At 42.5% G+C, this 26,120-nt stretch overlaps 1 protein-coding gene across 1 annotated transcript in view; it reads left to right on the top strand.

The window, feature by feature from the left end:
• Window positions 1–26,120, top strand: part of tenm1 (teneurin transmembrane protein 1) — a gene marked incomplete at its 5' end in the record, with an annotated part of 195,095 nt that overhangs the window by 111,246 nt on the left and 57,729 nt on the right. The window contains 10 exons of the mRNA XM_080465661.1: window positions 1,648–1,833; window positions 1,997–2,026; window positions 2,189–2,335; window positions 7,276–7,510; window positions 8,737–8,856; window positions 8,950–9,211; window positions 11,256–11,541; window positions 19,567–19,710; window positions 20,491–20,743; window positions 21,508–21,528. Of these exons, the coding sequence (XP_080321787.1) occupies window positions 1,648–1,833; window positions 1,997–2,026; window positions 2,189–2,335; window positions 7,276–7,510; window positions 8,737–8,856; window positions 8,950–9,211; window positions 11,256–11,541; window positions 19,567–19,710; window positions 20,491–20,743; window positions 21,508–21,528 (1,684 nt within the window). The remainder of the gene's footprint in view (window positions 1–1,647; window positions 1,834–1,996; window positions 2,027–2,188; window positions 2,336–7,275; window positions 7,511–8,736; window positions 8,857–8,949; window positions 9,212–11,255; window positions 11,542–19,566; window positions 19,711–20,490; window positions 20,744–21,507; window positions 21,529–26,120) is intronic.

The following is a 26,120-nucleotide window of genomic DNA, read 5'->3' as shown; positions in this document are numbered from 1 at the left end:
CTAGTCATAAATGAGATTTTCTCTCGTGACTGTTTGACTGCAGCACTCTGGAGCGAGTCTGCACGGTGCGGTGCATTCTCACTGTATTCACACACATACACACACACACACACACACACACATGAATTCGGACACACACATTCCCATCAGCTAAATGAAGGAGAAAAAAAATGCCAGCTAGGAAGAAAAAAAAAAAAAAAAAACTCACACACCCTCTGTTCTTCCCTCGCTGTGAGCCCTTTCAGAGACTGCAACTCTGAGGCACATTCAGCTTGACATTTAAAAGCTTGGTGGTAGTGTACAGTGTACCTGAACACGACGTATTAGTTAATGAGCGGTTGTTAAATATAGCCACGAAATCTGTACCTACCTGTCTTAGCCCCACCAAAAAAACAAACTCTGCCCACTTAAAAGCCACTGCACCGGCTCTGAAACACAAAGAAAAGGCGGCGAGTGTGCCACTCTGACACGGGTACTGTGGCGTCTTTAAATACAGAGTGCAGTATGGTGCGGTACACAGAGAGGAGAGTGTCCTTGTCCTCACAGTGTGAGCTGACAGAGAGGAAAATAGCCATTATGAGACTGCCTTTTCTTCGTTTCCGCCACACTAACTTAATGCCGACGTCGAGAAGGACCCACTTTACCTCGCACGCCAATGATTTGCAAGCAATTGATATTAGCACCTGCTCTCAGGTGTATGCATACCTTATTATAGTGATATAGCCCATGATAATGATGGACCGTGGCTGAATATCTGAGATATGAGCAGCTTCCTCTCTACCTGCTGGGCTTTTAATCAAACAGCCGCAGCCACTCTGCGTCCAGGTCTTGTTGAGGCATAGCTAAGTTAATGTAATTCTAATGGAGAGCTAAAAAAACTCTCCAACTTTAATCCACTTTTTCCTCCCTTCTTCATGCTATGTATATTTAAATTGAAATAACTTTTTACTGCAGCTGGATAAGTAGTCTTTGTGTGCCTCCAGCACTTTGCTCTCTTTACTGATGGATGAGGCTTTGCCTCTGCAGAGAGAGTGAGAGTTGGATGGCGGGGAGAGCCGAGGAAAAGGAAATAGACAAAGTGAGGGGGGCAGAGAATTTTAAAGGGATGTTGCAAGAGAGAGGGAGAGAAAGGAATACAATAAAGAAAAGGCTGACAGAGACAATGATGGAGAGATGCAAAGGAAGAGGGGGCATTAACATACCCACCAAATCTGATCAAAATGTCAGAAAAGAATAATAGAGCTGAATTGGAGTCCCTGTAGTTTAAATATGCGGTGCAAATACGAATCATTTGGCTGTTATTATGAGTCTATTCACTCTTCTTCTCCTTCAGGGAGCTCAGCTATTAGAGGTGGGAAGATTGTGTGTTGTGAGAAAGTAGACTTTTTAGTCTCTGAGGTTATCCTCTCTTAAGGCTTGTTTTTTTCTCTCACCTATATCCGATGGCTCACCCTCAATTCTCTCTTTTTTTTTTTCCTGCTCCCAATGTCCCTTGTGCCTCTTTTGCCTGTTTTTTTTTTTTTTTTTTTCCCATACAACACTCGATTCCTCCATTTGTTCCCCTCCCTCTCATTCTCCCTTTCTCTCACACTTACACACTTTTTTTTTTTTTTTTCTCACGCATGTATCCACCCACCTGTTCGGCAGAGCTGTGCCCAGTGCCATGTGGCGCTCATGGTGTTTGCTCGGAGGGCCAGTGCCAGTGCGAGGAGGGTTGGATCGGCGCTGCATGTGACCAGAGAGCGTGCCATCCTCGCTGTGAAGAACACGGCCAGTGCCATGACGGGACCTGCATCTGCCAGCCTGGCTGGGAGGGGGAACACTGTAACATTGGTGAGCTTTTGCGCCGGTGCACGTGGGAGTGCTCACTTCTATCTTGTGATATTTCGATGAGTATGATTAATAATAAGGGGGGGGGGGTCACCATGGTTTGAATGATTTCCATTTATAATCACTTACGCAAATCTCACTTTTTTTCCCTGCTATTTCTTCCCAGTTACTCATGATTTGGATGTCGTGGTGAAAGGTAATTTTTATCTTTATGTTTACATTTAATCTTCTGCTCCACTGATGTCCTCACGAGTGACACAAATCCATGTGTGTGTGTGTGTGTGTGTGTGTGTGTGTGTGTGTGTGTGTGTGTGTGTGTGTGTGTGTGTGTACCTGTGCACACGGGACCCTCTTTCAGACGGCTGCCCGGGGTTGTGCAGCGGGCATGGACGCTGTACCCTGGAGCAGAGCGGCTGGCGCTGCGTCTGCCAGGCTGGATGGAGTGGGCCTGGATGCAGCGTTGTCATGGAAACTGACTGCAGTGATGGAACAGACAACGACGGAGGTGACATTCTCGCATCATCTATCATTTTCTATCCTTTTCTCTCTTTTCTTGCGTCTTTCATACCTGTTTCCTCGGCAGACATTACATTCCATTACGTCTCCTTCCTGTTTTTCTTCCCTAAAAGAACCAAAGAAAAACAATTCCCGCCTCTATTGTTCCTCGTCTTGATCACTCTGTGCTGTCCCGGTCCTGCTGAGCCTCCTGTAGAGTCTTGCTGGTCATTATTATATTGAATATGTATTTGAGTGTGTGCATATCTTCATTTTTGTGAGCGTGTTTGTCTGCGTTTTTCCTCTTATCACAGCTAAATGTCTAATATGCATACCACCTGCCAGGATAAAACTCTCTCTGAGAATTTTCCACAAATCGAAATACAGCAAACCATGCAGAATAGTTCTCAGCATGTCTGGTTATCAGGTGTCTGGCAGCAGGTGAGACATGCGTGTCTTCATCTCCAGATCAAGAAACCAGACTCCGCTCGCCACGATCACTCCCTCATTTTAGCCCCGCTTCCCTTCCAATACACATTTCTAAAAAAATTTAAGAATAAAGTGCAATATTACATTGCTTTCAACTGTACCCATTCATTTTGAAACTCAAAATAAATATCCAATATGGACATGACTGCTAAGCCATGGGTGTAATCCATCACTACAAACAAGGTGGCCTGGCTTTGGTTTGGAGGGAAAGCGTGTTGTTGTTGTTGTTGTTGTTGTTGTTGTTGTTGTTGTTGTTGTTTTAGTGATTCCACGTTCTGTGATGAGCATTTTGAATCAGTGCACAGAGCCACAGGAAGCCTCAAACAAATACAGATTCTGTTTGAACTGACTGTTTTCTGGAAGCTCCTTTTCTTTCTTTTTTTTTTTTATCTGTACATTGTTTACCAAACCTGTGTGACAGCCTCAGCCTGCACTTCAGAGACTCAGTGTTGATGGCTGCTCCAAACTTGAATTGCAGGTCCTCATTCTGGATTAAAACCTCAGAGCTGTGCAGTGAGAGGAACAAAAAAAAAGGAAAAAACAACAACCTGTGTCTATGTGTGGGGACTGTAAAATGGAGGCTGAGCAGAAGGAGTCATAGTGGGACCGTGGCCTGCCAGCAGTGTAGGCAGAGATGGTTTCTGTACTCTATTATTGGATTATCTTTTATTGTGATGAATATGTTGTTACGGACCATTAGCAAATAAAGGGCTGTCACACAAATAAATTAGCTGATGCTATACGAGGAGCATAAACTGTTAATTCAGTCACACTCTCAAACGCATTGTTGGTTTTGTCACTGTTTGACAGGCCAACCCACCATTTATTTTATTTGTTATTACATAAATGCCAATGTAATGCTCATAGGAAATGCCACTTGTCTACATCATCACCTTCCCTGAAGACATGACCTGTCCTCGTTGTTTTTGTATAAAACCAAAGAGTGAGATTTTTACTGTAAAGCTGCTGGGAGGCATAATTTCTCACCTTTGGCGACGTGACTGTTTCCACTGTTGTTAAGCTAAGCTACAGAGCAGAGTGATTGGGACGTGTGGCGGCACATGAGTATCACGCAAGAGCAGCACGGTGCTCTCGTGTTTAGCTTTTTCACCTTAAAAGAAGCGAGCAAGAACAATTGATTTTGATTCTGAGCTGGCCTTTTCTCTGGATACTCACATCCTTATTAGGTTGAATATAGTGGTCACATGTGTGAATCTGTGTTTGTCCTGTTCTGGACTGGAGCCTGAGATGTGATTCACTCCCTCACAAACCTTCCCCGGATAGAGCAGATATAGAAGATGAATCAATGGACAGCTCATCCATCCAATGATCCATCTTGTATTCTGCTTTATCAAACTTTGAGTCATGGGGGGGTCTGGAGCTGATCCCAGCTCACAATAAGTGAAAGCAGGGAGACAGATGCACACACTCACATCGAGACTTTTATTAGAGTCGCTATTCCACCTATAAACACTGTAGAAAACCCGAATGCATCCCGGGCAAACACAAAGGCCTTCAAGCCCAGACAAAAACCAGGGATTTTCTTGCTGTGAGGCAACAGTGTGAACCGCTGAACCCACCATGTAGGGACATCTTCATTATCCCTCAAATTATTCAGATTACCACTAATATCTATAGTGTTGAAATGCACTATATATATATATATATATAAATTACTTATATGAACAATGATGTTTCAGCACCCTCTTGACATAAAAACAGTCAATCTATCTCTCAATGATTGTGATATCTGATTTAATCCCCGAACATCACACTTATGAGTAGTGTTGTGTGCTAGTTAATGAAAATCAGTAGTTAATCACGGGCTCTAGTTTCCTTTATAAAAAGCAGTGCACTATAAATAAAGGATCCCTGGTTACTTATAAAAGTAACTCTTTCATCACGTTTAATTGCCTCACTTGTTTAGAAAGTGCACAGAGCAGTCAGGGTGTCAAATAACCAGAGGAAAAATGTGTCAATTCCTGAAATGGCTTTCTTAGTTAATATTATTTGACCAGATTTGATTAAAAAGATTACAAATAATTTTTATCACGGCGTAACACTTGTTTGTTTTGAACTGGATTTTACGTGACTTTAACGATGGCAAGTTAAGAATGTAAAACCGTGAGTGTACCACATGCTAATAAACGGACTGACCGCCTCATTCCAAAAAGAGTGTCAGTCTGTAGACCTTAATAACGCTTATTAACATGCATTCAACCAAACATTACTCGAGACAAGGAATGTGCTGTGTGGGAGCGTGACTTAGATTTAATTGCAAGATGCACAAAAATCTGGATAAGCTGATTGAAAAATGATTCATGAACTGATTACAACTAAAAAACGGAGCTTTAAAATAACTGAGATGAAACAGCAACAGACAGACGGCAGCAAACAGCCCGTAATACAATAAGCTTCACAGAGAGAAAACTTCAATAACTGTAACTGCTTTTGACTCTCTATATGAAATATAAATGGCTTTTTCAGCAATCTCTATTATGATAAGGTTGGTCAATAAAGACCTCCGACTGTAAAAAAAAAAAACAACTACTGAGACTAGAGTGAAATCTAAATATTGGTGCAACACGAAGCTGCATAGCCTTCCCACGTCCTCCAAACTAACCCTCACACCTAGAGCTATTTTAGGATCCTTTCTTAAAACTTGTCTTATATGGACCTGTGTCTGCAATAGAGATTAATTCAAACCAGCATTGATATATTCTTTCCTGATGAACAGAATAGGAAATGGTTGCGCCGTGTCATATCTGGCGTTATATTTGTATTCCGTGACTGAACATTAGAACCACACAGTGATATTGAGCTTGTTGTGTCGCTCTCGGAGAGAAACGGGTGTTTCCCCCAACAGCAAACTGTCTGCGTAAAGTGTGGCAGCAAGTGCTGCTAATTTGCATTATGGGAGGTGTAGCATCCTGTGTTTATGTAGCTTGACCCATACTGGGACTATAAGACAGGAGACGTCAGGCTCTGCTGCTTTAAAATCTGAGCATTTCTTTCCTCTTATGAGTCCCTTAGTAGTACCTGAGTGCAGCACTATATATGCTATTCCGCATCCTGTATATGGCAGTATATGTAAAATAGATTGCAACTCTTAGGCTGCGCCTTATTGTATTAAAAAGCCACATGAATAATGATAAACGTCATCAGATGTGGTATGCTAAGGGAAGACTTGCTGGCAGGAGCCTTATGGAGTCCATTTAGACATCGCTTATCTTTCCTTGCTTCCACCTCGGCACGGTGTTTCAAATACCATAATTTTCCGCCACACAATTCAGCTATCTCCCTTAATTGGCAGATATACGGTGGGCTCTCATAGCCTTCTTTAACAGCAATCTTTTTGTCTCTGTAGATAGACAGAGATGGAGAGATGCTATCAGGATTAATCAGAGAATAAAGAGGAACTTTGAAGAGGGAGCTTCAAATGTTCTGCCAGCATGATAGGGAAAAAAATGAAAAGAAAAAAAAAAATTGCATTGTGCTTCCACTTGAAAAAAAAGCTTAATTTATGCTCCATGTTTGAGTGGTGAACTCACAAGTGCTTACATATTTATATTAACTTACATAGATTGAGAATCTACATTCCCACTGTGCTGCCTTGTGCAAAATGGTTCACAACCACGGTTGCACAACGACTTACAAACCTGTGTACTCCTTTAATGACAATGATATTTGAAACTCAATTAATGGTGCGCTTTCAAGTTCATAGTGAATCTTATGGAAATCAACCATTGTGCGGCGCTGCCTTTTGTAGGAGTAGGTTATAATAGAATATTGTTGGCCTTTGGCTCGCTGCTCTGTGGTCAGATGCATTTAAATGTCAGCACTGTTTCCTGCCTTTTCAGAAACAGGCTTGAAATAGGAAACACAAATGCCAGGCTGGCTCCTATTACCTCCCGCCTCGGTTTGTATCTGTGGCTCATTGTTTACTCCGGACTTCTGTGGATCACGTTCAAATAATGCGGGCGCTTCCAGTCGGATTCACGGGAGCGAATGCTGTAATTGTACGGTGACGGCTGTGAATAAATTTCATTTGATTGATACCCATGGTGATGATGGTGATGATGATGCATGTACACTATTGTTGTGTATTCCATCACTCGCACTTGCAGAGTTTTTCCCCCCCCCATCGCTGTCATTTCTTTGAGTTTATAGCACCGTCTTTCTCCTTTTCCTCTGCAGGTATATACAGTATCTTGGCTATTGGAATACAAATGTGCTCTCAGCACCTTGACTTTTCACTTAACTCTATTAAAGCATTAATGTAATATGTATGAAGATGTTAATGTCGTGCTTATATTACCCCTGTAAAGTCAATTACCTTATAAACATCCAACTCCTCCGGTGGCGCTGCCTTCGTCTGAATGCGTACCACTTGAGTTTGCATTTCTCTCACTTTTTCCTCACTTGTTTTTATTTTTTTATTTTTTTATTTTTTTATTTCAGACGGCCTGATGGACTGTGTAGATCCCGACTGCTGCGAGCAGCTGAGCTGCGGCTCTGACCCGCTGTGTCACGGCTCGGCCGACCCGCTGGCCCTGCTGCAGCAGAGCCCGCCGCCCCCCGCCGCGCCCCCTTCACTCACTGGCACACACACACACAGCTTCTACCGCCGCATACACTTCCTCCTTGGCAAGGCGGCCACACACACTCTCCCCGGAGACGTGCCCTTTGATACCAGGTATGTGCCTGTTTACTCTTTGCGTCCCTTTGTGCGCCTCCGTGCGTGCTGTTCGAATTCCTTCCCGTGTTTGTCTCGCGTGTGCTTGTGTGTCCTTGAATTGTCCTGACATATAGTGTGTTGAATGAGTGGTAGATAACAGAGCAAATACATCTGTATTAATGAATTACATTGTGCATTGGCCTGGTATTTATTTATTGTATGTGTGCATGTGCGCGTGTGTCAATTAGGCCCGCGCACACGTCCCAGTCCTCTGTCTTGCCCCAGAGATCAGCAGTTACATCGTCATGTCCTCCGGTATCAGTGTCAGACTACCACACAGTATTTGTTTGGTGCATATTAATGCTTAATGTGTCATTCACTTACACCAGTTATAAAGGTGTCACCATAAATTTTTCAGTAGCCACTCACTGCCGTCTCAATGCGGAAATACATCTCACCAGCATCACTATGACCCAGAAAGTTTGGTTCAGAAAACAAAGAGGGGATGCCTCTCCTGAGTGCTTTTTCTCTCTCTTTCTCTCTCTCCCTCCGCTGGTTCACTCGTAGAATAAACAAATAAATTAATTATGTGGCCATTTTATCAGAAAAGAAATCGATGGTGGCTTTCAGAGTTGGAGTAACAAACGGGGCGATGCAGTCACCCGGAGAAGTCTCGCCATCCTTCATTTATCCCTCATCTGGAGTAACACACTCCATCAATGAGCGTGTGAGTGTGTGTGTAAGTGTGTGTGCACCACATCTGCCCGTATGAATTTGTTCTTATTTGAAAACTGCAGACGTTATTCTGGATTTAAACATATTTCACATCTTACCTGCAAAATCAAAATGAATCTTTCAGATTGGCTGAGATGTGTTTGCAGGTTTGAGACCTATTTAAAGTAAAAAAAATAAAAATAAATCCAAGCCTCTTTTCCTGTAGGTAACACTGTCACTGTAATATAAACATGATGTGCAAGTTTTGTTTTTTACATGACAAGGTGTTGAAAGGTTTTACTGTGGGCGAAGCTATATTTATGTTCCTTGTATCCTGGCAATCGCTGGCAGATTTCTCTGCACTGAACAAGAGGATCGCGCCGAGTAGAATAAATGCAGCAGCTTTCTCTTCACGCACAAGGTCGTGTGGTTAGCGCTTCACAATATGCCTCTCTCCTCAAACAGTGATTACGTTCTCCATCATTGTAAATCCGCCGGGTTCTCATCTCTCTCTCTCTTCATTGTGGCAGTCGGGTGGCGGTGATCCGAGGCAGCGTCGCGCTGCAGGACGGCTCTCCTCTGGTTGGAGTTAACATCACCTTCCCGCAGCACCCAGAGTACGGTTACACCATCAGCAGGCAGGACGGGAGGTATAAACCTGTCCATACATACAAAAAATCCCTTCCTTATTCTTTATTTTAGATTTTTTATCTCAAACTTAATTCATCTTTTTTCATTTCCAGTTTCGACCTGGTGACCTTGGGCGCCATGTCTGTCACGCTGCTGTTCCAGCGGCCCCCCTTCGTCCAACAGACACGCACCGTATGGACCCCCAACAACAACTTCCTGGTTCTGGATCAAGTGATCATGTCCAGGGAGGACGCGAAGACTCCTAAATGTGACGTCAGGAATGTTCTGAGTCCCTATCCGCTGGTGCTGCCCTACCCTCTTCCCAGATACACCGGAGGATGTGCAGAGAAAGGAGCCGCTGTGCCTGAGCTGCAGGTATTTTAATCTATGCAAATAGTCGGACTAACAGGCAGATTAGGCTGAGCAGATGAGTTACTTTGATTTTCAAATCACAATAACTCATTTTTATATTTGTTGACTTATTCTTTTCATAAGCAAAGGTGTTTAAAAAAAAAAAGAGCCAATTTTTGGTTGTATTTTGTTGAGAATCTTTCTCTAACTGAATACATTTCAACACTTTCCCACTATTTTGTAACATTTTTAAGGCATTACAATTACCCAATCAATCCAGGAAGTAATTGTCTGTCAGAGAAGAATGGAGAATAAAACGGATGTTTTCACAGTTCATACTGAGGGGAGCTCGTATTCCTGAATGTGTTTTGGTTCCAAAGTCATTCTGCGGTACGACTCGGAACGCTTTTGCACATTTCTGCGCGGCTTCCCATGTAAAAGTTGTTGTGACATTTTACTGAAAAGACAAAAATGTCAACCTGATGGGGGATCGGCAGAAGTGAGGGGATCACCAAAGTCAGGAGGATTTCATGGCTCGGGGCCATAAATGTCTGTTCAAAACTTTTTCAGTCCTATAGCTGCTGACAGAGCCGCCACTGACATGACTAAAACCTGTATGAAAACTAGCAGTGTGCTGTTTTGTGTGTCAGGAAGAATGAAGCCAAGACACACACAGTTTGTTTTTTTTAGCAGCTCTGCAACGAACCGTTCCGGGTCTTTCCGGCTTTTGTAAATTCACTTCTAGTCATATTTGTATCATGCAAATTCCAAAAAGAACGACATGCAGATTAGTGCTATTCATATACTTCTTCGCCATGGAGGCAAATGAGGTCGCCCGGTTGTCAAATGTGGAGGTCAGACTGGTGATTATATATTTTCCTCCTAATGTAACGCCAAAGGTTTTTCTTCTTCCAATAAACAGAACCTCGTCTTGACCTTATAGCGGCTCCATCGACTTTCTCAGCGCATAAACACACAAAGCCGACAATTGATGGGTCGCAGAACATAAATGTCAAATCCGGCATGTGCTACGGTCACGCCGTCCATGGTGGATGTAGGAAAACCGACAACATCACCTGAAGACATCCTTATTTGTATTCGCAAGTACTTTATGTTCGCTTCACAGTCCGAGCTGAATCAACAGCATCCGGTGAGATTGTTGTGACAAGATCTTCAAAATGAATGACGGCACATTTTGTGCCCATGATAACACCTCAGGAAAATCAGCCCGCAAGTCAATTTGTGGAGAGAAGAGAAAGGTGTTTCAATGAGCTTAGTCATCCCCACGTGTTCACCTTGGCTGGGAAATTCAATTTGTTTTCTGGTGGTTTTTTTTTTTTAATGTCCTGGATTTGTTCGTGTTGAAGAATTTTTTTGATGGAAATAAATCAGTGAATTGAACCCTTGGTTCTCAAAACGTAGGAGGATGAAACCCCCTCACAGAGCTTGAACCAACCACAGGGCAAGAAACGTTTTTTTTGGGTTTATTTGAATGCCTGACTTCCTTATAATTGTTGCATTAAGATATATGAATGCTAATGGTAATGGGAAAGCATCTTCTTGTGCTTGTTTGATGCCTACGGTTTCAGTTCTGAAAAACAACCTATAGTTTCACGTTTAAACTTGTTTGTGATGATTTCATCTTAAAAATGAAAAGAAAAGAGGTATGCCGGGAAAAGGCATTTTCCTGAACCCCCCCTAGATGGTCCTGATGTCTCTCCTGAAGCTCTCTGGTGCCCCCCAGGGGAGCCACAGCCTCTCAGGATCACTGAGCAGCATGTGGTGCATTTATTTAGTATTTAGTATTTAGTATTATCCCTCTATAGTGACAGGCATGACCACAGATTTTATTTTATTCCATCTCCTAAAATAAGGATAAAATTGACACACTTTCTCTGTGCTGCATCTGCCCCCCCCCCCCCCCCCCCCCCCTTAGCACTTATTACGCAAGCTCATTACACAAGTATAAAGTAATCATAAAACACCTTTCCCTTTCTCACGTTTCATGTCTCATCCATCCTCTCATCACCTGTATTTCTCACCCTGTACTCCATCTTGTTCTCCCCAGGCGGTGCAGGAGGAGGTTTCTATCCCAGGAGCCTTCGTGAAGCTCAACTACTTGAGCACCCGCGCCGCGGGCTACCTGTCCCTGCTGCGGATCCTGCTCACACCCCCCTCCCCGTCGTCCCCCGTCTCCCCGCTGGGCGGCCTGTCCAAAGTGCATGTCCGCGCCTCCGTCCAAGGGAGGCTGTACCAGCGCTGGTACCCCGCCGGGCCCGGTTTGGTCCACAGGCTGGTCTGGAACAAGACGGATGTGTACGGCCAGGAGGTTTGGGGCCTCACTTATGCAACTGGTAGGTGGAACATGAAATGCAGCGAGCTTTCTTCGTAAACACGCTCCCATTTCCTGTTTAAATAAGAGAAAAATCTAAAAAGCACACGGGGTGCTCTGGTGTCCTGCTGACCATTAACTGCAAAGCTCACAGCTTGAATCGGGCTGAAAACATTCCCTTTAATATCCTGTTTTGTCCCTGCTGTCCCTGGGGACTGCAAAACAGCAGATAATCCTTTAACCAAAAACAAAAAAAAAAAGAATATCTGGGTCAAGAGAAAAGTGTGTGAACTTGCTAATTTGTTATTATTCACATGAAACTGTTTAAGTGAGCATCCGAATAATCAGGGACAAGATGAAAAACAGCAGCAGTCCCGAGCGCCGTGTGCAAGCCTGTGGAAACGTACAAATACTAAACTAATGATAAATTCTAATAACCTTCCAGCAAAGCAAATGTACTAATAACATCAGCTCACAGTTGTTTTGTCATTCAGAGATAATCAAGTTAATATCCTGCCTCTGTGTGTGTGTGTGTGTGTGTGACAAAAAAGCCTCTTACATAAGTTTTTACATGATTAAAGGTCCTTTGGGTTTTTGCTGCCAATTCATGGAAAGAGGATTTGATAGCCAATCATTTCTACTGTGGCTCGCGTGAACAACTGAGCATTTTGTCTTTGTTTCTGTCCATCAGAGACCCATTCATGTGGTTCAATTTCACTCATACTCAGAAGCTTTTTTAGGTTTTTATTTCATCTGATCCTCTTTGTGCGGCAACTGTGTTTGAAACAAGCATTTTTTATTTATTTTTTTAAGTAGAACTTTGTCCAACCAAAGTACAAATGTTCTCTACTTAACATAGACTACAAGTAAGTGTCGTGATTCACCATTTAGGTTTTGAGTTGGATTAGGAGATTTTCAATGATCTGGGACTCAACATTGGCACAACAATAAGAAGTTGGCTGTGGATGTGAGGAGACATCCGGAAATCCCACAGTGTTGATATTGTTGAGCACTACAAATATCTGGGGGTGTTCATTCGCACCAGATTGGACTGGACAAAGCACACGGATGACCTCTACGAGAAAAGTCAGAGCCACCTCTGTTTGCCGAGGAGGCTCCGGTCCTTTAACATCTGTCGAACCATGCTGGGGATGTTTTATGAGTCTGTGGTGGAGGAGCTTTATTGTTTGCTGTTGTGTGCTGGGGCGGCAGACTGAGAGGTGCCGACGCCAGCAGGCTAAACAAGCTGATGAGGAGAGGGTGGAGGAGGAGTGTCTGAACGGAGGAGGAAAACTGTCACACACTCTTTTCAGTCGGTTAATTGTCTATTTTTGATTTATTGATTCATCCTCATTGCGTGTTCCGCCTGCATCACACTTGAAAAATCACACCTTTAAAGCTCACAGTTTAGAATCAACAAGTTTTAATGAATAAATTGTTTTGTCACACACTGTAACCATTTCTCGCGGGAAACCCAACGGTTGCCAGGAATCCATCTTCTGCCAGGTCTTGGCTGATGTTCATCAAGAAGGAGTTGAAGGAACATGATTAGCGGGTGGAATTAGCCTCAGACCCGGGGATGAAGTTCCACTTTAAAAGCGAAAGTACCTTTTAATTAATTAGTTTTAGAAGTGCCTCTTTGCAAGTATGAGACCTCTTGACAACAAAAGAAGTAGGCACACTTCCCAAAATGTTGAACCACTCCTGAAAACAGGCTTCGGGTTCCCTTTGGTTTGTACGGTGAAATCCTGTTTAGCGTGGTTTATCTATACGTGAAATCCTGGGAGAGAGTCGGTGAAATGTTTTTTTTTTTCCTTCGGATAAGAGAGAAGTGGAGGTTTGATACACCCCCTTTGAAAAGGGTCGTTTTGATCAACTGTTTGAAACGCCGTGCTGAGATCCAGCCCGCGCCAGAGCAGAAATTTGATCGTCATCTCTTTTAGCCGGTGTGTCTATAAGGGACTGTTTCAACACCGGTTCGCACAAAAGCCTGATTGGAAGTCATTGTGTAAATGATTGACCATTCAAAAGGTGATCAACCAGTTGTTAAGGGACTGCCTGCTGCTTAGAAAAGCGAGATTTCCTGATAGAAACTGTGGCATCCAGGCTTACTTTCTTTTAATAGTAGATTGAAAAGATCTTTTTTTACCGCATAGGAGGAAGTGTTGCCTATAATTCAAAGATTAATAACGGATTCAGAAGGGGTAATTAATTCGGCGAGAGCTGAGAAAGTTCAGTACATGCAGTCTGAGACCATGATCCACCCCCGTCAGGTACTTCAGCTCTGACAATATAGGAGACGAGTGTTGTACTGAGAGATGGAGAGCTGTGGAAGTATACAGTACAGCGAGGCTGCTGGCAGTAAAGATAACATCTGCAGTGGCAGGGAGGCAGCGCTTCTGGACAGTTTTGACAGAGCTGGCTCTGCGGAGCCACACGGCATTTGAATTTTTGTGAGCGTACACAAAATACAAATCAGCGCACGGAAAGTTCTCATAAATGTGGCCTAATGTCTTCGTTTCCTCCAGTGTCTTCTCCCACCGCTGCGAGAAAAAGATGTATGGGATGTAAAACTGTTATTGCCGTTGCACTTTTGGATCATTATGGTGAAAACGGGCCTCTTTAGGACGCCATCGCTGCTTAAACCTTTGAACTTCCTATTGGTAATTGCAGAGATGATGTGCGCGTCTTTCCTTTGTGGAAAGCTGAGGACAAACAGTACAGCTGTGAGGGGGAGAGAGAGAGAGAGAGAGAGAGAGAGAGAGCGAGAGAGAGAGAGAGAGGGGGGAGTTTTCCATAAGCACTGAGATCAGGCTTACCACAGGCTTTGTCCACTCGAGTGTCGGGTCTTGAGCAAAGATTGCATCTTTCCGTCCTCGGGCCCTCTCTTGCCTCCTGATCCATCCCTTCCTCTTGCTTATCTGTTACAGCTGATCTTCATCATGATCTTTCACCTCCCCACTACTCAAATGATCCTGAGTTGTTTGTTTTTTTTACATTTATTTACCCTGCATTGTAAAAACAAAAAAGCCTTGCTCTCCTTAGCCAATTCCCTCGCCTCCTATGTCCCTCCACGCTCGCTGTGCTTCCTGTGTTTCTGTCCTGTCGTGAACTCGCCTTTCTTTCCTCCCCGGCTTGTTATTTCCTCCATTCTCTCTGATCTCCCCTGTTACCTCGCTCGTGTTTTCTCTGCCCTCTGTTGTTCTTCTCTCCTCTACCAATGTTTTCCCCTGATCCACCCCTCTCTATAGTTCCTTTTGTCGGTGCGACGACACAGGCGAGCACACGCACACGCACACAGACACACACACACACACACACACACACACACAAACACACACACTCACACACACATGTCGGGGAGTGTTGGAGAAAGGGAGATCATGCTCTGTTTGGCGGGGTGAACACATTGCCCGAGGCTGCAGCAGTGGGGAATGAAAGCTTTCACCTGTGAGATATTGAGTGTGCGTTTACAGACCCCGGTGTGCTGCCGTATTGTTTGTGAGGGAGTGTTACATGTGTGTTGATGCGTTTTTGTCATTTCTTGTAATATAGTAACACTATTATTAGGTTGTGAAGCACTTCTCAATACACTGACACTTTCCCTTTCGAGATGGCTTTGACCCTTTTGTCCTGGGAGAAGTTGATTCCTCGGATAAAACCAGTTCTAATATCAGATTTTATAAATAAAAGCGTCCTCTATATATTTAAAGACAACTTTCATTGGACTGTTTCGACTTACAGGTCCTTAAAGGAGGAATGTAATTTGTCATTTGACCTAAAGCGTACTTAAATTGCTATAAAGATTAATGTATGTTTTTCTTGAGACAGTCTTTTGTTTACTTAAAATCTGTTTAACCAAGCATTGCTTCCACACACATTCAAATTAATTGCCTCTCGGCTCAGTTTCTGTCCTTCAAAATCACAAGATTACAAGCCCAACAGAGCCTGAGACGCACAGAATTGAAACAAATGGGTCTTTTGAATGCACCAAAGAGAGAGCTCCTGGACTGGGAACTTTTGTCCAACACAGTGAGGCCTCTTTTTCTCCCCGAGAATCCCCCGGTGTCCCAAATTACCCATTATTTTCCCTCCCCAATCACCTTATCGATTGTACTCACCAAGTTGGAGATTTAAGCTGGCCCCATGTGTCTGCTGAGAGTTTCTCTCCGTGTTAAAGGGAATCTCCCGAGCTTGTGCATAATGTGCACTCCCCCTGCTTGTGTATTCCACCGTCTCAACTCGGTCTTTATGCTGACTCTGCTCCCCAGCTTCCCTTCGAACGCCCATCAATTCTCTGGCATGTTGGTCTACAGTGAAGCAAGTTAGGGGAGATCAGTGCCAACAGTGATTGACAGTGACAACTGTTTCTCCACGGCTCGTGTGTCAGACGTGCCGAGCCATCCGCACGCGACAAAACGTGGTTATCTTCATTTAGGCAACGTTACATCGAGTTGCAGAACTTAATATTAAACATAGGTTAGATAATTCTGCTTCAGTGGTGAAAGATTTTAAAAGTCCACCTCTTTATGCCACCGCCAGCGGATATAATATATTGAGACGGTTCATTACAGCGGTGGTAATCCTTACTTTTCGCACAAATAAATGAGGCGCCGAGCGTAACCTCAAAGAAGCTTTTTACTGCTGCATATAGCCTGTCGGTGTGCCCCGACCTGCCTGCATGAGGTCAATGAGAAATTATGAATCAAATGGAAATGACTTTGCATGATGCATGAAACACAGCTTTGCTTTAACTTTTTTAGCTGGTGACTTGATTTCTCTTTTCAATCCACCAATGTACCAGTCAATACTGTGACAACTTCCAGGAAAAACATAATTTTTGGCTAATTTGAATGTAATGAAGCCACAATTGTAATAACTTGGAAATAGTGTAGCTGTAAGGATATTTGAGCCATTGTCATAATGACATTTTGACAATAATCTAATAAACAATGAAGGAGTAGCATTTAAAGTATCTAATAACTGTAGCTAATATTGTAGTAATACATCAATAGGACTGCATTTTGTGGACTTTTTGGCAGGTTTTCTGCAGTTTGCTTAAGAAGAACATTCATAGTGAATGTGAAAATTGTGATAGTCATTGCATTGAGGTGAGGATGCATATTGTAAGAGCCAACAATGTCTTATTAATCTAATAGTTAGAGTGGGGGATTTATTAAAGTTTAGCAAATTTTTATATAACTGTTTATATAATTTAAAGGATTGAATATAACAATATTTGTGTGTGAGTATGTTTTTTTTATTGTAACTATGCAGTTGTATGGAAGCCACGCAGTCGTTTTACTGTGCACCAGACACTGTTTTATAACCCTATTTTATTATTATTACTTAAAAGTGTAGAATGTGGTCATGTCTCATTGCTTACATTACAAAAAGATATTTTGCTATTTTATTACATTTTTGGAAAGTTATATTATTGGCTTTATTACATTCAAAATGGCCAACACGATTACATTAATGACAATTATTAAATTATTGGTGACTATATATGCAGTGTGTGATTGTGGGTTTTGCCCACTGTAGCAGAAAAATAAAGCAGGCATCTGGACATTTATTTGCTAAAGGTTGAAGAAGATTGCTGATTAAGGTTTACAATTTGAATCACCAACAAAGCACACAGAAATAGAAGCTCTCGCTTATCAAAACCATGCAACATACTACTTTAAAAAAGACATGTATTGATTTGACACGTTTGATTCCAGCACTTTTTTTGGGAAACCCTTGGTAAAGTTATCATCCACATAAAATGATAAGTTTACACTTCCTACAGGATGACAGGATTTAATCTCGTTATTTCTGTCGAAAACATGCAGTTCTTCTGTTTAAAAAAAAACAAAAAACTGTTCATCCCTTCTCCAAAAAGCAGATGCAGTTAGCGACCAACTTTTGAAAAAATCCAGACATTGAGCAACCCGAAGGTTTTTGATCCATCAGTGAAACAAGACTCAAAACAACGGAAAAAGTTACTGCTTGTTTTCGAAATATCAAAACTTTACAGTCAGATAATATCCAATGTTTCTGTTTACGATCCTTCCCGATGCCCCCAAGTGGCCCAAAAACCAGTTAAAGCAGCTTTGACCTGAAGTCGCGTCTGAATACTTTTCGAGACGAAAAGCAATGTGTGCGCATTTTAGATGATGCCATCGTTTTGAAGGCCAGTCTGATGAAATGCATGGGGGTTCACTGAAATACACATGGGAAAAAAAAAAATAAAAGTTGAAATCATAGAGAAAAGCACAGAAATGTTGTACCTGGTCTTCAAGGGATCCACGCAAATGTTGCCTCAGGTCCTAACGGGTTAAAGAAAAGTAGGCAACGCAGTAATAAAGTTTGTTGAATTTTTGAAAAGGGGAGAGTTGAAGTTTGGCCACAAAAATGGAGCCAATTCAAAAATGCACTTCTATTATCAGAGAACAATAAAGAAATAATTACCTCTAACTTTATTATATTTAGAGATTGACGTTATCATATGCACTGCATTGCACACGTGTTCCTAATGAAGTGACAAACAGTGTTTAATGTGCAGACTCTAGATCAAGGATCTGCAACTTGCAGCTCTGGAGCCACATGTGGTTATTTAGCCCATCGTTACTGGCTGCCACTGAAGCTTTAAGAAAGCTAGACTTAAATAAACATTGTTTTTTTTCCCCCCAAATACATTATCTCCTGGATATAAAGGGCTATAAATGAAGAAATAAATGGGTAAATATATAAATAATTGAAGTTAATAGGTCAAATCTGCTTTGAAAATCATTCAAAACTGCTCTAGTTGCGAAGAAGATAAAATGAAAAAGGCGAAAACAAAGTCTAACTGAATGAAAGCAACGACGTTTTCACCGTTCTTCATTGACTTAATTAACATAATATACACTTTTTGAATGTATATCAAAGCGCTAATAACTTCTGTATGAGCTGTGGGTTTTACGAATAACTCTAAATTGCCTATAGGTTGAATGTGCGCATTTGAATTACAAAAATTTATATATATAACCGCTTTTCTGGAGATATGAGGAGAAAAGATGGCAGGTCTTTTACTATGTGCATAGTGTAGCTGGGATAGGCTCCAGCCCTCATGGCCCCGATGAATGCCTGCACAGACTGCACCCACACAGTAGCTGTAGTGTGAAATAAGTAAAAATAGATCCAACCATCTATACGATATACCGCTTCATCCAATACCAGCTGGCTATAGGCGAATGAGTCCATCACATGGCAACACAGATATCAGCACACATTTCCATGGCTCCTACAGGCAATTTAAAGTCACCAATTAACCTTAGATGCAGATTGCTGGGCAGATTTTCAATATGATCACTTGGCCGCCATGTAAAGAAAACATAAAATGACACAAATTTAGACTCCTTCCTTTAAATACATCTGAAGTGCGTCAACTGAAGTGAATATTTGGTGTTTACCCATGTAAGCATTCCTGTTTTGTGTTTGAGTACGACACCCATGCAAGTGCGGTATGTTTTAAGGGCGCCTACAGCTTTGTCACCTGCCGCCTTTAAACATATTCCAAATGGAAATTTACTGCCGAAACATATTTAAGCCTGCCAAGCCAAAAAGGAAAAAAGAAAAGAGGGAAGGAAAAAAAAAAAAGCTGTTGATAGTTGTTAGTTGTAGTGGGAAGCTGCACAGCGTATCATTACAACTAAGAGGCCAAGCAGCTAATTCTAGGGCTGCTTCATGAAGACAGGCTCCTCCTGATTACGCCTCCACTCCTCCTTGATCTCTCTGGAACACACACACACACACACACACACACACACACACACACACACACACACACACACACACACACACACACACACACTGATGAGGTCTGACTGCAGGCCTTTCATCCGTCTCAATACAATACAGTTTTGAGCGATACGGTCAGTGGGGGAGTGTGTGTCTGGAGTCAGGCTGTCGGGGGGGGGGTCATTTGGCCTCACAGGCTCCCGCCTTAAATGCAACGGGGTTTGGTTGTACGTGGCCGTTCCACATTTCTGCATGAGATCAATCCGTCCTGCGTTTGTTTCAGTGTCGGTGGGCTATGAGTACGAGTCGTGTCCCGGCGTGGTCCAGTGGGAGAGGAGGACCGCCCTGATGCAGGGATTCGAACTGGTGCCCTCCAACCTTGGAGGATGGTCTCTGGACAAACACCATGCCCTCAACATACACAGTGGTGAGTAGACGCTGGCGCGCTCACAGGCCACATCAGTCACACGGAACATGTGCTATTTTTAACTGGCTTTAGTTTGTATTCTGGCTCTTGGAAGTTTTTTCTCAAAGGCACCAAAAGATTTGGACTAACTGAAATCGACTGAGAAACAACATTCAGGATTATCGTCTTACATCTTTGAAACAAACAACGTTTGCAATGCTACAGCAGTAAATTTATATTTGCTGCTCTTGAAGTAGGAGATAAAATAACACCCAATGAGGAAATTGTCTTGAATTCCACAATAAAGTCACAGACTTATTTCCTTTGCAGTCCTTGAAGTAAGGAACTGTTATCATTCTTAAAGCCTCGGAGAAATGATTTCCAACTTTCTTATATTCAATGTTTCTCCCTGACTGTAAAGTTTGGGAATAAATAGCCGGTAGATATTAATAAGAAGTTTAGTTTTCGGAAGCTGTGTGGTTGGGATATGTTTTATTAAAAGCAGAGCAAATGTAGAATTAAAATTCTGACCAATTTAAGCCAAATCCAGATGAGTGAGTCACATCACTTTTGTTAGTTAAAATCTCCTTCCCTGCCTTCAAATCCAGCCAAAGGAGTTCAGACAAAGCAAGAGAAATAGATGACCTGTCATATGAAATAACCAAAACTCTTCAGACTCGAGTAAAAAAAGTGTTGTGTTTATATACGATTCCATCACCCGTGGCACTGGCGCTGACTGATGAATTATGTTTCAGGGGTTTTTTATGAAGGTGTTTTATTGCATTTATTTTCTGTCCTCAGGAATCCTTCACAAAGGAAATGGAGAAAACGTCTTCCTCTCCCAGCAGCCTCCTGTCATCAGCACCGTCATGGGGAACGGTTTCTACCGGAGCGTGCCCTGCGGCCCGAGCTGCAGCGGCGCCGCCCGGGACATGATGCTCTTCGCTCCCGTGGCTCTGGCCAACGGCCCCGACGGCTCCCTCTATGTGGGCGACTTCAACTTCATCCGGCGGGTCCACCCGGACGGATACACCAGGACCGTCCTGGAGCTCAAGTGAGCGTTAACCTGTCACACGCTGAGCGTAACTTAGAGATCTCCCACATCGGGAAGCGGTGGGATTTCCGTGCCTCGGATTGACTTTCAGCACAATTAAAGCGGAATTGCCGGGGCCGATGTGGGTTAGTGTGGCATTAGCTCCGGTCGGCATCTGCGGTTGCGATCTGTTTGATCTCGGTAGAACACTTTGTGAAGTTTGTCTCCGCGCAGAGGCGGTTTGTGAGGTTCAGACATCACACGCTCCCATCTGCCTCTTTAGGATGCGCGAGAAGCCGAAAGTCTTTGCAGTGAAACAAAGACACTTTTTTCCGCTGGATTATGACGATGATATCTGCCAGTGTGCTGCAGGCACTACATTCTCCATTTCAGTCTTTTCTCAAGCGTGGAACCTCGACGGGATTGCACAGTCATTTGTCCTGTAAAGTGTTCTCCTTATGTAACCTTACTCTCTCATTCCGTGTTATTATTGTATGTCTGACTAATATTTCTGGTTCAGACGGAGGTTTCGCACTGTCTGTATTTGATACTTCCCGGTCCTGGGGGGGAGGAAATGCCAAAAAGCTTCCTGTTTAGGTTAATATTTAATGTGAAACAATACAGTCATCTAAATCACCCGTAATCTCACATTATGAGTTGAGAATTGACTCATGGTAGCCTATGAAATTGTGAGTGACTCTCATTAGCATCTTAAATAATTGTTTTTCCCTTCTCTTTTCTTCTCCACTCCTCTTTTCAAACCCTCCTTTGTGGTTTATTATCAGGAACCGCGACACCAGACACAGGTGAGTGCTGATGATTACCAGCTTCTTTATTTACCCGCGCAAAAAACACTCACACACGACACACACTAACCTGTCAAGAGAGAAGACGGGCCCCGCGAGGCCTCACGGCACTTTACCTCCACATAGTTCCTGCAGATTGCGTTGACCCGACGTCCCCCTGAAAGAAGCACAACAACCCAAATCCGCACATGCTCCGGCCATATCTATCAAATCCTCATTTAAATTTCACTCGCTGATATTACATTTGTAAAATGGGAAATCAGCCAAAATGTCAAGGTTCTTTTTTTTTTTTTATTGTTTTTGGAGGGGATTATAGAAAATCTGTTTGGCAAATGCATCAGTTCGCTCACTTACTGAGCTAAAAAGTCATGGGCTGAGAATGACCACGCCATCATCATCCCCTCCCCCCACCACCACCCCGCTGAGCCTTTGATATGGTGTGGGAACTATACACCGTGTTTGACTGAAGATTAGACAGATGTCATAGGATTTGTGTGTGTGTGTGTGTGTTTTGATGTTTGTTCATGCCCGAGTCTCCATCACGAGTTATATCGAGCCAGACGGGTCTGTGCTTGGAGTGTTTGTGAGACAAAAAGAGAGGTAGAGATACCACATCTCCTATGATGCCAAAGTTTTAACACTGGAACCATGAGTCTGTGTTTCCTGTGGGACTATAAAGCTGGGTGTGTACATATGCCTGCATGCGATGGGAAAGAAACCAGAGTTTAAAGATCACAGCCGGTGGTAAAATGGCAGTAGGGGACAGTGAGATGCCTTCATTTTTCCTTTTAATTTTTCTACAAGAAATCACGATGGAATGAAATGAGTGGATGGTGAAGCATTAATTATAAATAGTTGCACAATATGTATAAAAATCGCTTTCTAACTGCCTGTCAACCTCAATGGGAGCTGCTCGGTGTTGGTAATTGGTTAGAAAGCTCACCTCACAGCTCCTTAATATCTATAAGTCTGAATCAAGTAAGAAGATTGTAAGATTAAAGAAATGTGGGGTGAAACTTCATGTGGGCTGAGCCTTGCTGTGTTTTAGTCTGTATAAAGAGGTGGGGGTCACCCTCCCACATTGTAAAACCCCTTGTCTGGGAATATACTGATTCCCTCTCATTATTAACTCAGTAAATATTACAGAAAGAGCACGTATTTGTTAAATTGACTGTATTTGTTGAGGTTTAGGCAACATAACTGCATGGTTACATGCTTAAAAAGAGATCCTGGTCTTGATTTAAGCAACAATCTTGAATCCGTCCATAAAAATTGAACGAAATTATTGTTGTCGTATTACACTTTTGCATTACACAAAAAAAAATCAACTGCACGTATTAAATGATGCGCTTTCTGTGGCTTGTGCACCGATGAATTCACGCGTAAATTAAAAATCTTGAGCTTTTGTTTCCAAACCGGCGTGCACCCTGATCCCAACAGGGTACTCCCGCATTAGGCCGAGAGGCTCATGTATGACTCTGAATGAGATGAAGGGAAAAGAGCAGAAAAACATCAAGCTTTTTTCAAGAGGCGGGCTGGAAAAAAAGACCCAGATTGAATAAATGGTTAAAACTAATTGATTAAAGTAATGCTTAAAGAGTTAAACTAACTGCATAAAAGTCAATAATACTTCAAACAGATGCTCAGTATAAATTGATGAATATTTGGCTTAAAGTGGCTGGGTAAACGGTTCAAAAGTAGTTGAAATAGTTTGGCTAATGTAATGAATAAATGATCAAAAGTGCAAAAAGTATAAATGGTTGCAATAGAAATGGCTCAAACTCTTGCCTGTTTACAGTTTTTCAAGTAGACAAGCAAACTTCATTAAATATGTTTTTTTACTATATATATATATATATATATATATAATACATAACTGCAGTAAATTGAGTCATCTTAAGTACATTTCAACATATTTAAGAGTCTTAAGGTGGTGTCAAAACTGTACAATAGGTCTATTCTTTCCATTGGTTTTATGGTATTCCTGCATAAATGATATAGGTATAGGTTCTAGTCTAGTATTCGCTGTATATTTAAAGAAATCCTGCCACTTTTATTTTGCAGCAACTAACAGGTTGTGAAAGCTCGGTTCAGGTGACTTAAATTAAGAAAAGTGATAGTTATCTGGCTGCCGAGTGGGTATTTTTACTGTGAAATAGAGCATTTTCATAGGAATCCAGGACAGTGGCACCAGGATTACAGTGGAGCTGTGGCCTCTCCATGAGCCCCAGAGCAGAAAATTAATTTCTTACTTTATGGACAGGATTAAAAATGAAGAGATGACAGGGATAGCTGAGGTTGAGCAGTTCAGAGATAAAGCTCAAGGGGCCAGGTTAAGATGTTTGGGACGTGTGCTGGCGAGAGATAGTGGATGTCGGAGATGAAGCTGCCGGGCGCGAGAAGAGGAAGACCTCAGAAGACTCATGGATGTAGTGAAGGAGGACATGAGATGGTTGGTCTAACAGTGGAGGAGGCAGAGATGGGGTGATATGAAGGAAGAGGATCTGCTGTGGAAACTTCTTAAGAAGAAGATCATTTCAGAAACAAATTGATAGCGAGACACTTCCTCTTTATAAAAACATTTGTTGGATTTTTTTTTTTGTACGTTCCGCCAGCGAAATAGCATTTATCCTGTTGAAGGAAGATAGAACTATTCCCACTGCTGATGACAATAATTCAGCAGAATGGGGGATACAAAGAGGAAGGAGGGATTTCCCTATCGCCCCGGGCAAAATGCACCCTGCTTTAAGGTTGATAGCAGTACATGAAGCAGGAAGGCTGGAAGCCACAGCTCTTTAGTCTTTACCGTGTGAACTCTATTCTTCTGAAGGCACTTTGGATGCTCTTTTCTTACCCTGGAGGTTGTTGCTCCTTTAGTTCCTGCTCGCCTCCTCTCCTCTGCTGCAGCTTTTTACTGTTAGCAGCGTGTTAGTGTTTCTCTTTTATTCCATACTATTGTTCTCCTTAGTCAAATACATTAATTATTCATCCATATTCAGCTTTCAAAGCTTTTCGCCGTGCATTCTTCCCAGCAAAGTGCATATCAGCCAACGGGGCTTCAAAACAAGGTGCTCTCTGAGGGAAGACAATATGGGAAGCACTCGGCGTGAAACCACCGTCTATTCTCTCCCTTCGCCAGTTTGAGCGAGGAGGACAGAAGCAAGGGGAGGGAGGTCCTCTATTACATTGTGTGATAACATCAGATGGACGATTCAAGGATCAGCAGTGACATCATTACGTCTTTCAGCCCTGATCACGGCTTCGTTATGCTGAAGCTCCAATGGGATTGCTTGTGCCGTGCTTATTATTGCTCACTGTCCTGCCACTGGATGAATGCTTTCCAGGCCGCGGGCATCTCAATGGGATAAAGACAGGTGAAGTGATTTGTAATCGGCTGGATGCACCGCGCAGGGCTTCAGGAAGCCCGACCAATACGATAAGCTGCATTGAGCAGTGGAACATTTTAAAAGTCGGTGAATAACTCTCTCAGGATCAAGTTTAAATTATGTATGTGCAGTTCAGTGCTGAGCTCTGTAAACAGTTATGCACTTAATGGGCTAGATGACTGACAGCGCCCTCGCCGATGGTGCAGTGTTGTTGTTTTTTTTTCCTGTCCTGGGTTATGGGAAGGTTGAGGCTTATATCAAAAGGAGGTTTTCTCTTTTAAGAGTAAGGGTTAGCGGGGTTAGAAGAGTTTCATAGTGTTGGACTGCTGTCCAGAGGAAAACTGAAATTGTTGGGCAGTCTAAACTTCACAACAGGGTTTTTAGGTGAGTGGAAATATCTCTACTGAAAGGGAAAATATGTAAAACACGACAACAGAAATATATTTTGTGACAGGGTAATTTTCCCAAGTGGGAGAGTTTTTTTATTTTTTTTTTTCTTTCTATTGAACGGCTTTGGAGAATAACAAAATAAAAGAGCACTTCAACAGGGTAACTTTGGTTTAATTGGCAGGAAGCCTTTGACCAGAGCCGGCTGACATTGGATTTCACACTACAAAGTAAATGCTCAGAACTCAGTTTGTTGCAATGTTCAAAGTGCAAAATTTTAATTCCCTTTACCCCACCCCCATCCCCCACTCCCGCCCCCTCCCTTTTTGGCGGGGGCAATCACTTTGCTTCATATCTCAATAATGCCATACAATAGCCTGACAATATCAGAAGTTTGATGTAATTAATGAACTGCAGGCTCTACTTCCAGAAGTCCTCTCTGTGCAGCTGCGTGTCCACGGTGCTGGCATTCATCCTACACATAGTACAGGAAAGCAGGTTCACAAAAAGATCATTATATATATATATATTTTAGTGAACAGAGTAATAGACAATTATGGGTCCACGTGACTCTTTCAGCGGTGGCCAGATTTAGCGTCTCAACGGGCCTATATACTGTGTGTATATATATGTATTTTATTTGTATTTTTTTTCTTGTTCCAGCTAAAATTTGTTTTATCATGTTCCATAGAAACAGAATATAATTAAGAATTAATGCTAACTTCACAGCTATCACATGCAATATACATCACACTGCATCGAAAAGCGAGTGAAAAAAAAATAAAAAAAATAAAATAAACAGAAGATAAGCACGCGCTT

Source organism: Lipophrys pholis (assembly GCF_963383615.2).
Source record: "Lipophrys pholis genome assembly, chromosome: 6".
Lineage (NCBI taxonomy): Eukaryota > Metazoa > Chordata > Actinopteri > Blenniiformes > Blenniidae > Lipophrys > Lipophrys pholis.
The sequence above is the reverse complement of the archived record's forward strand: the minus strand, read 5'-3'. Positions and strand labels throughout refer to the sequence as shown.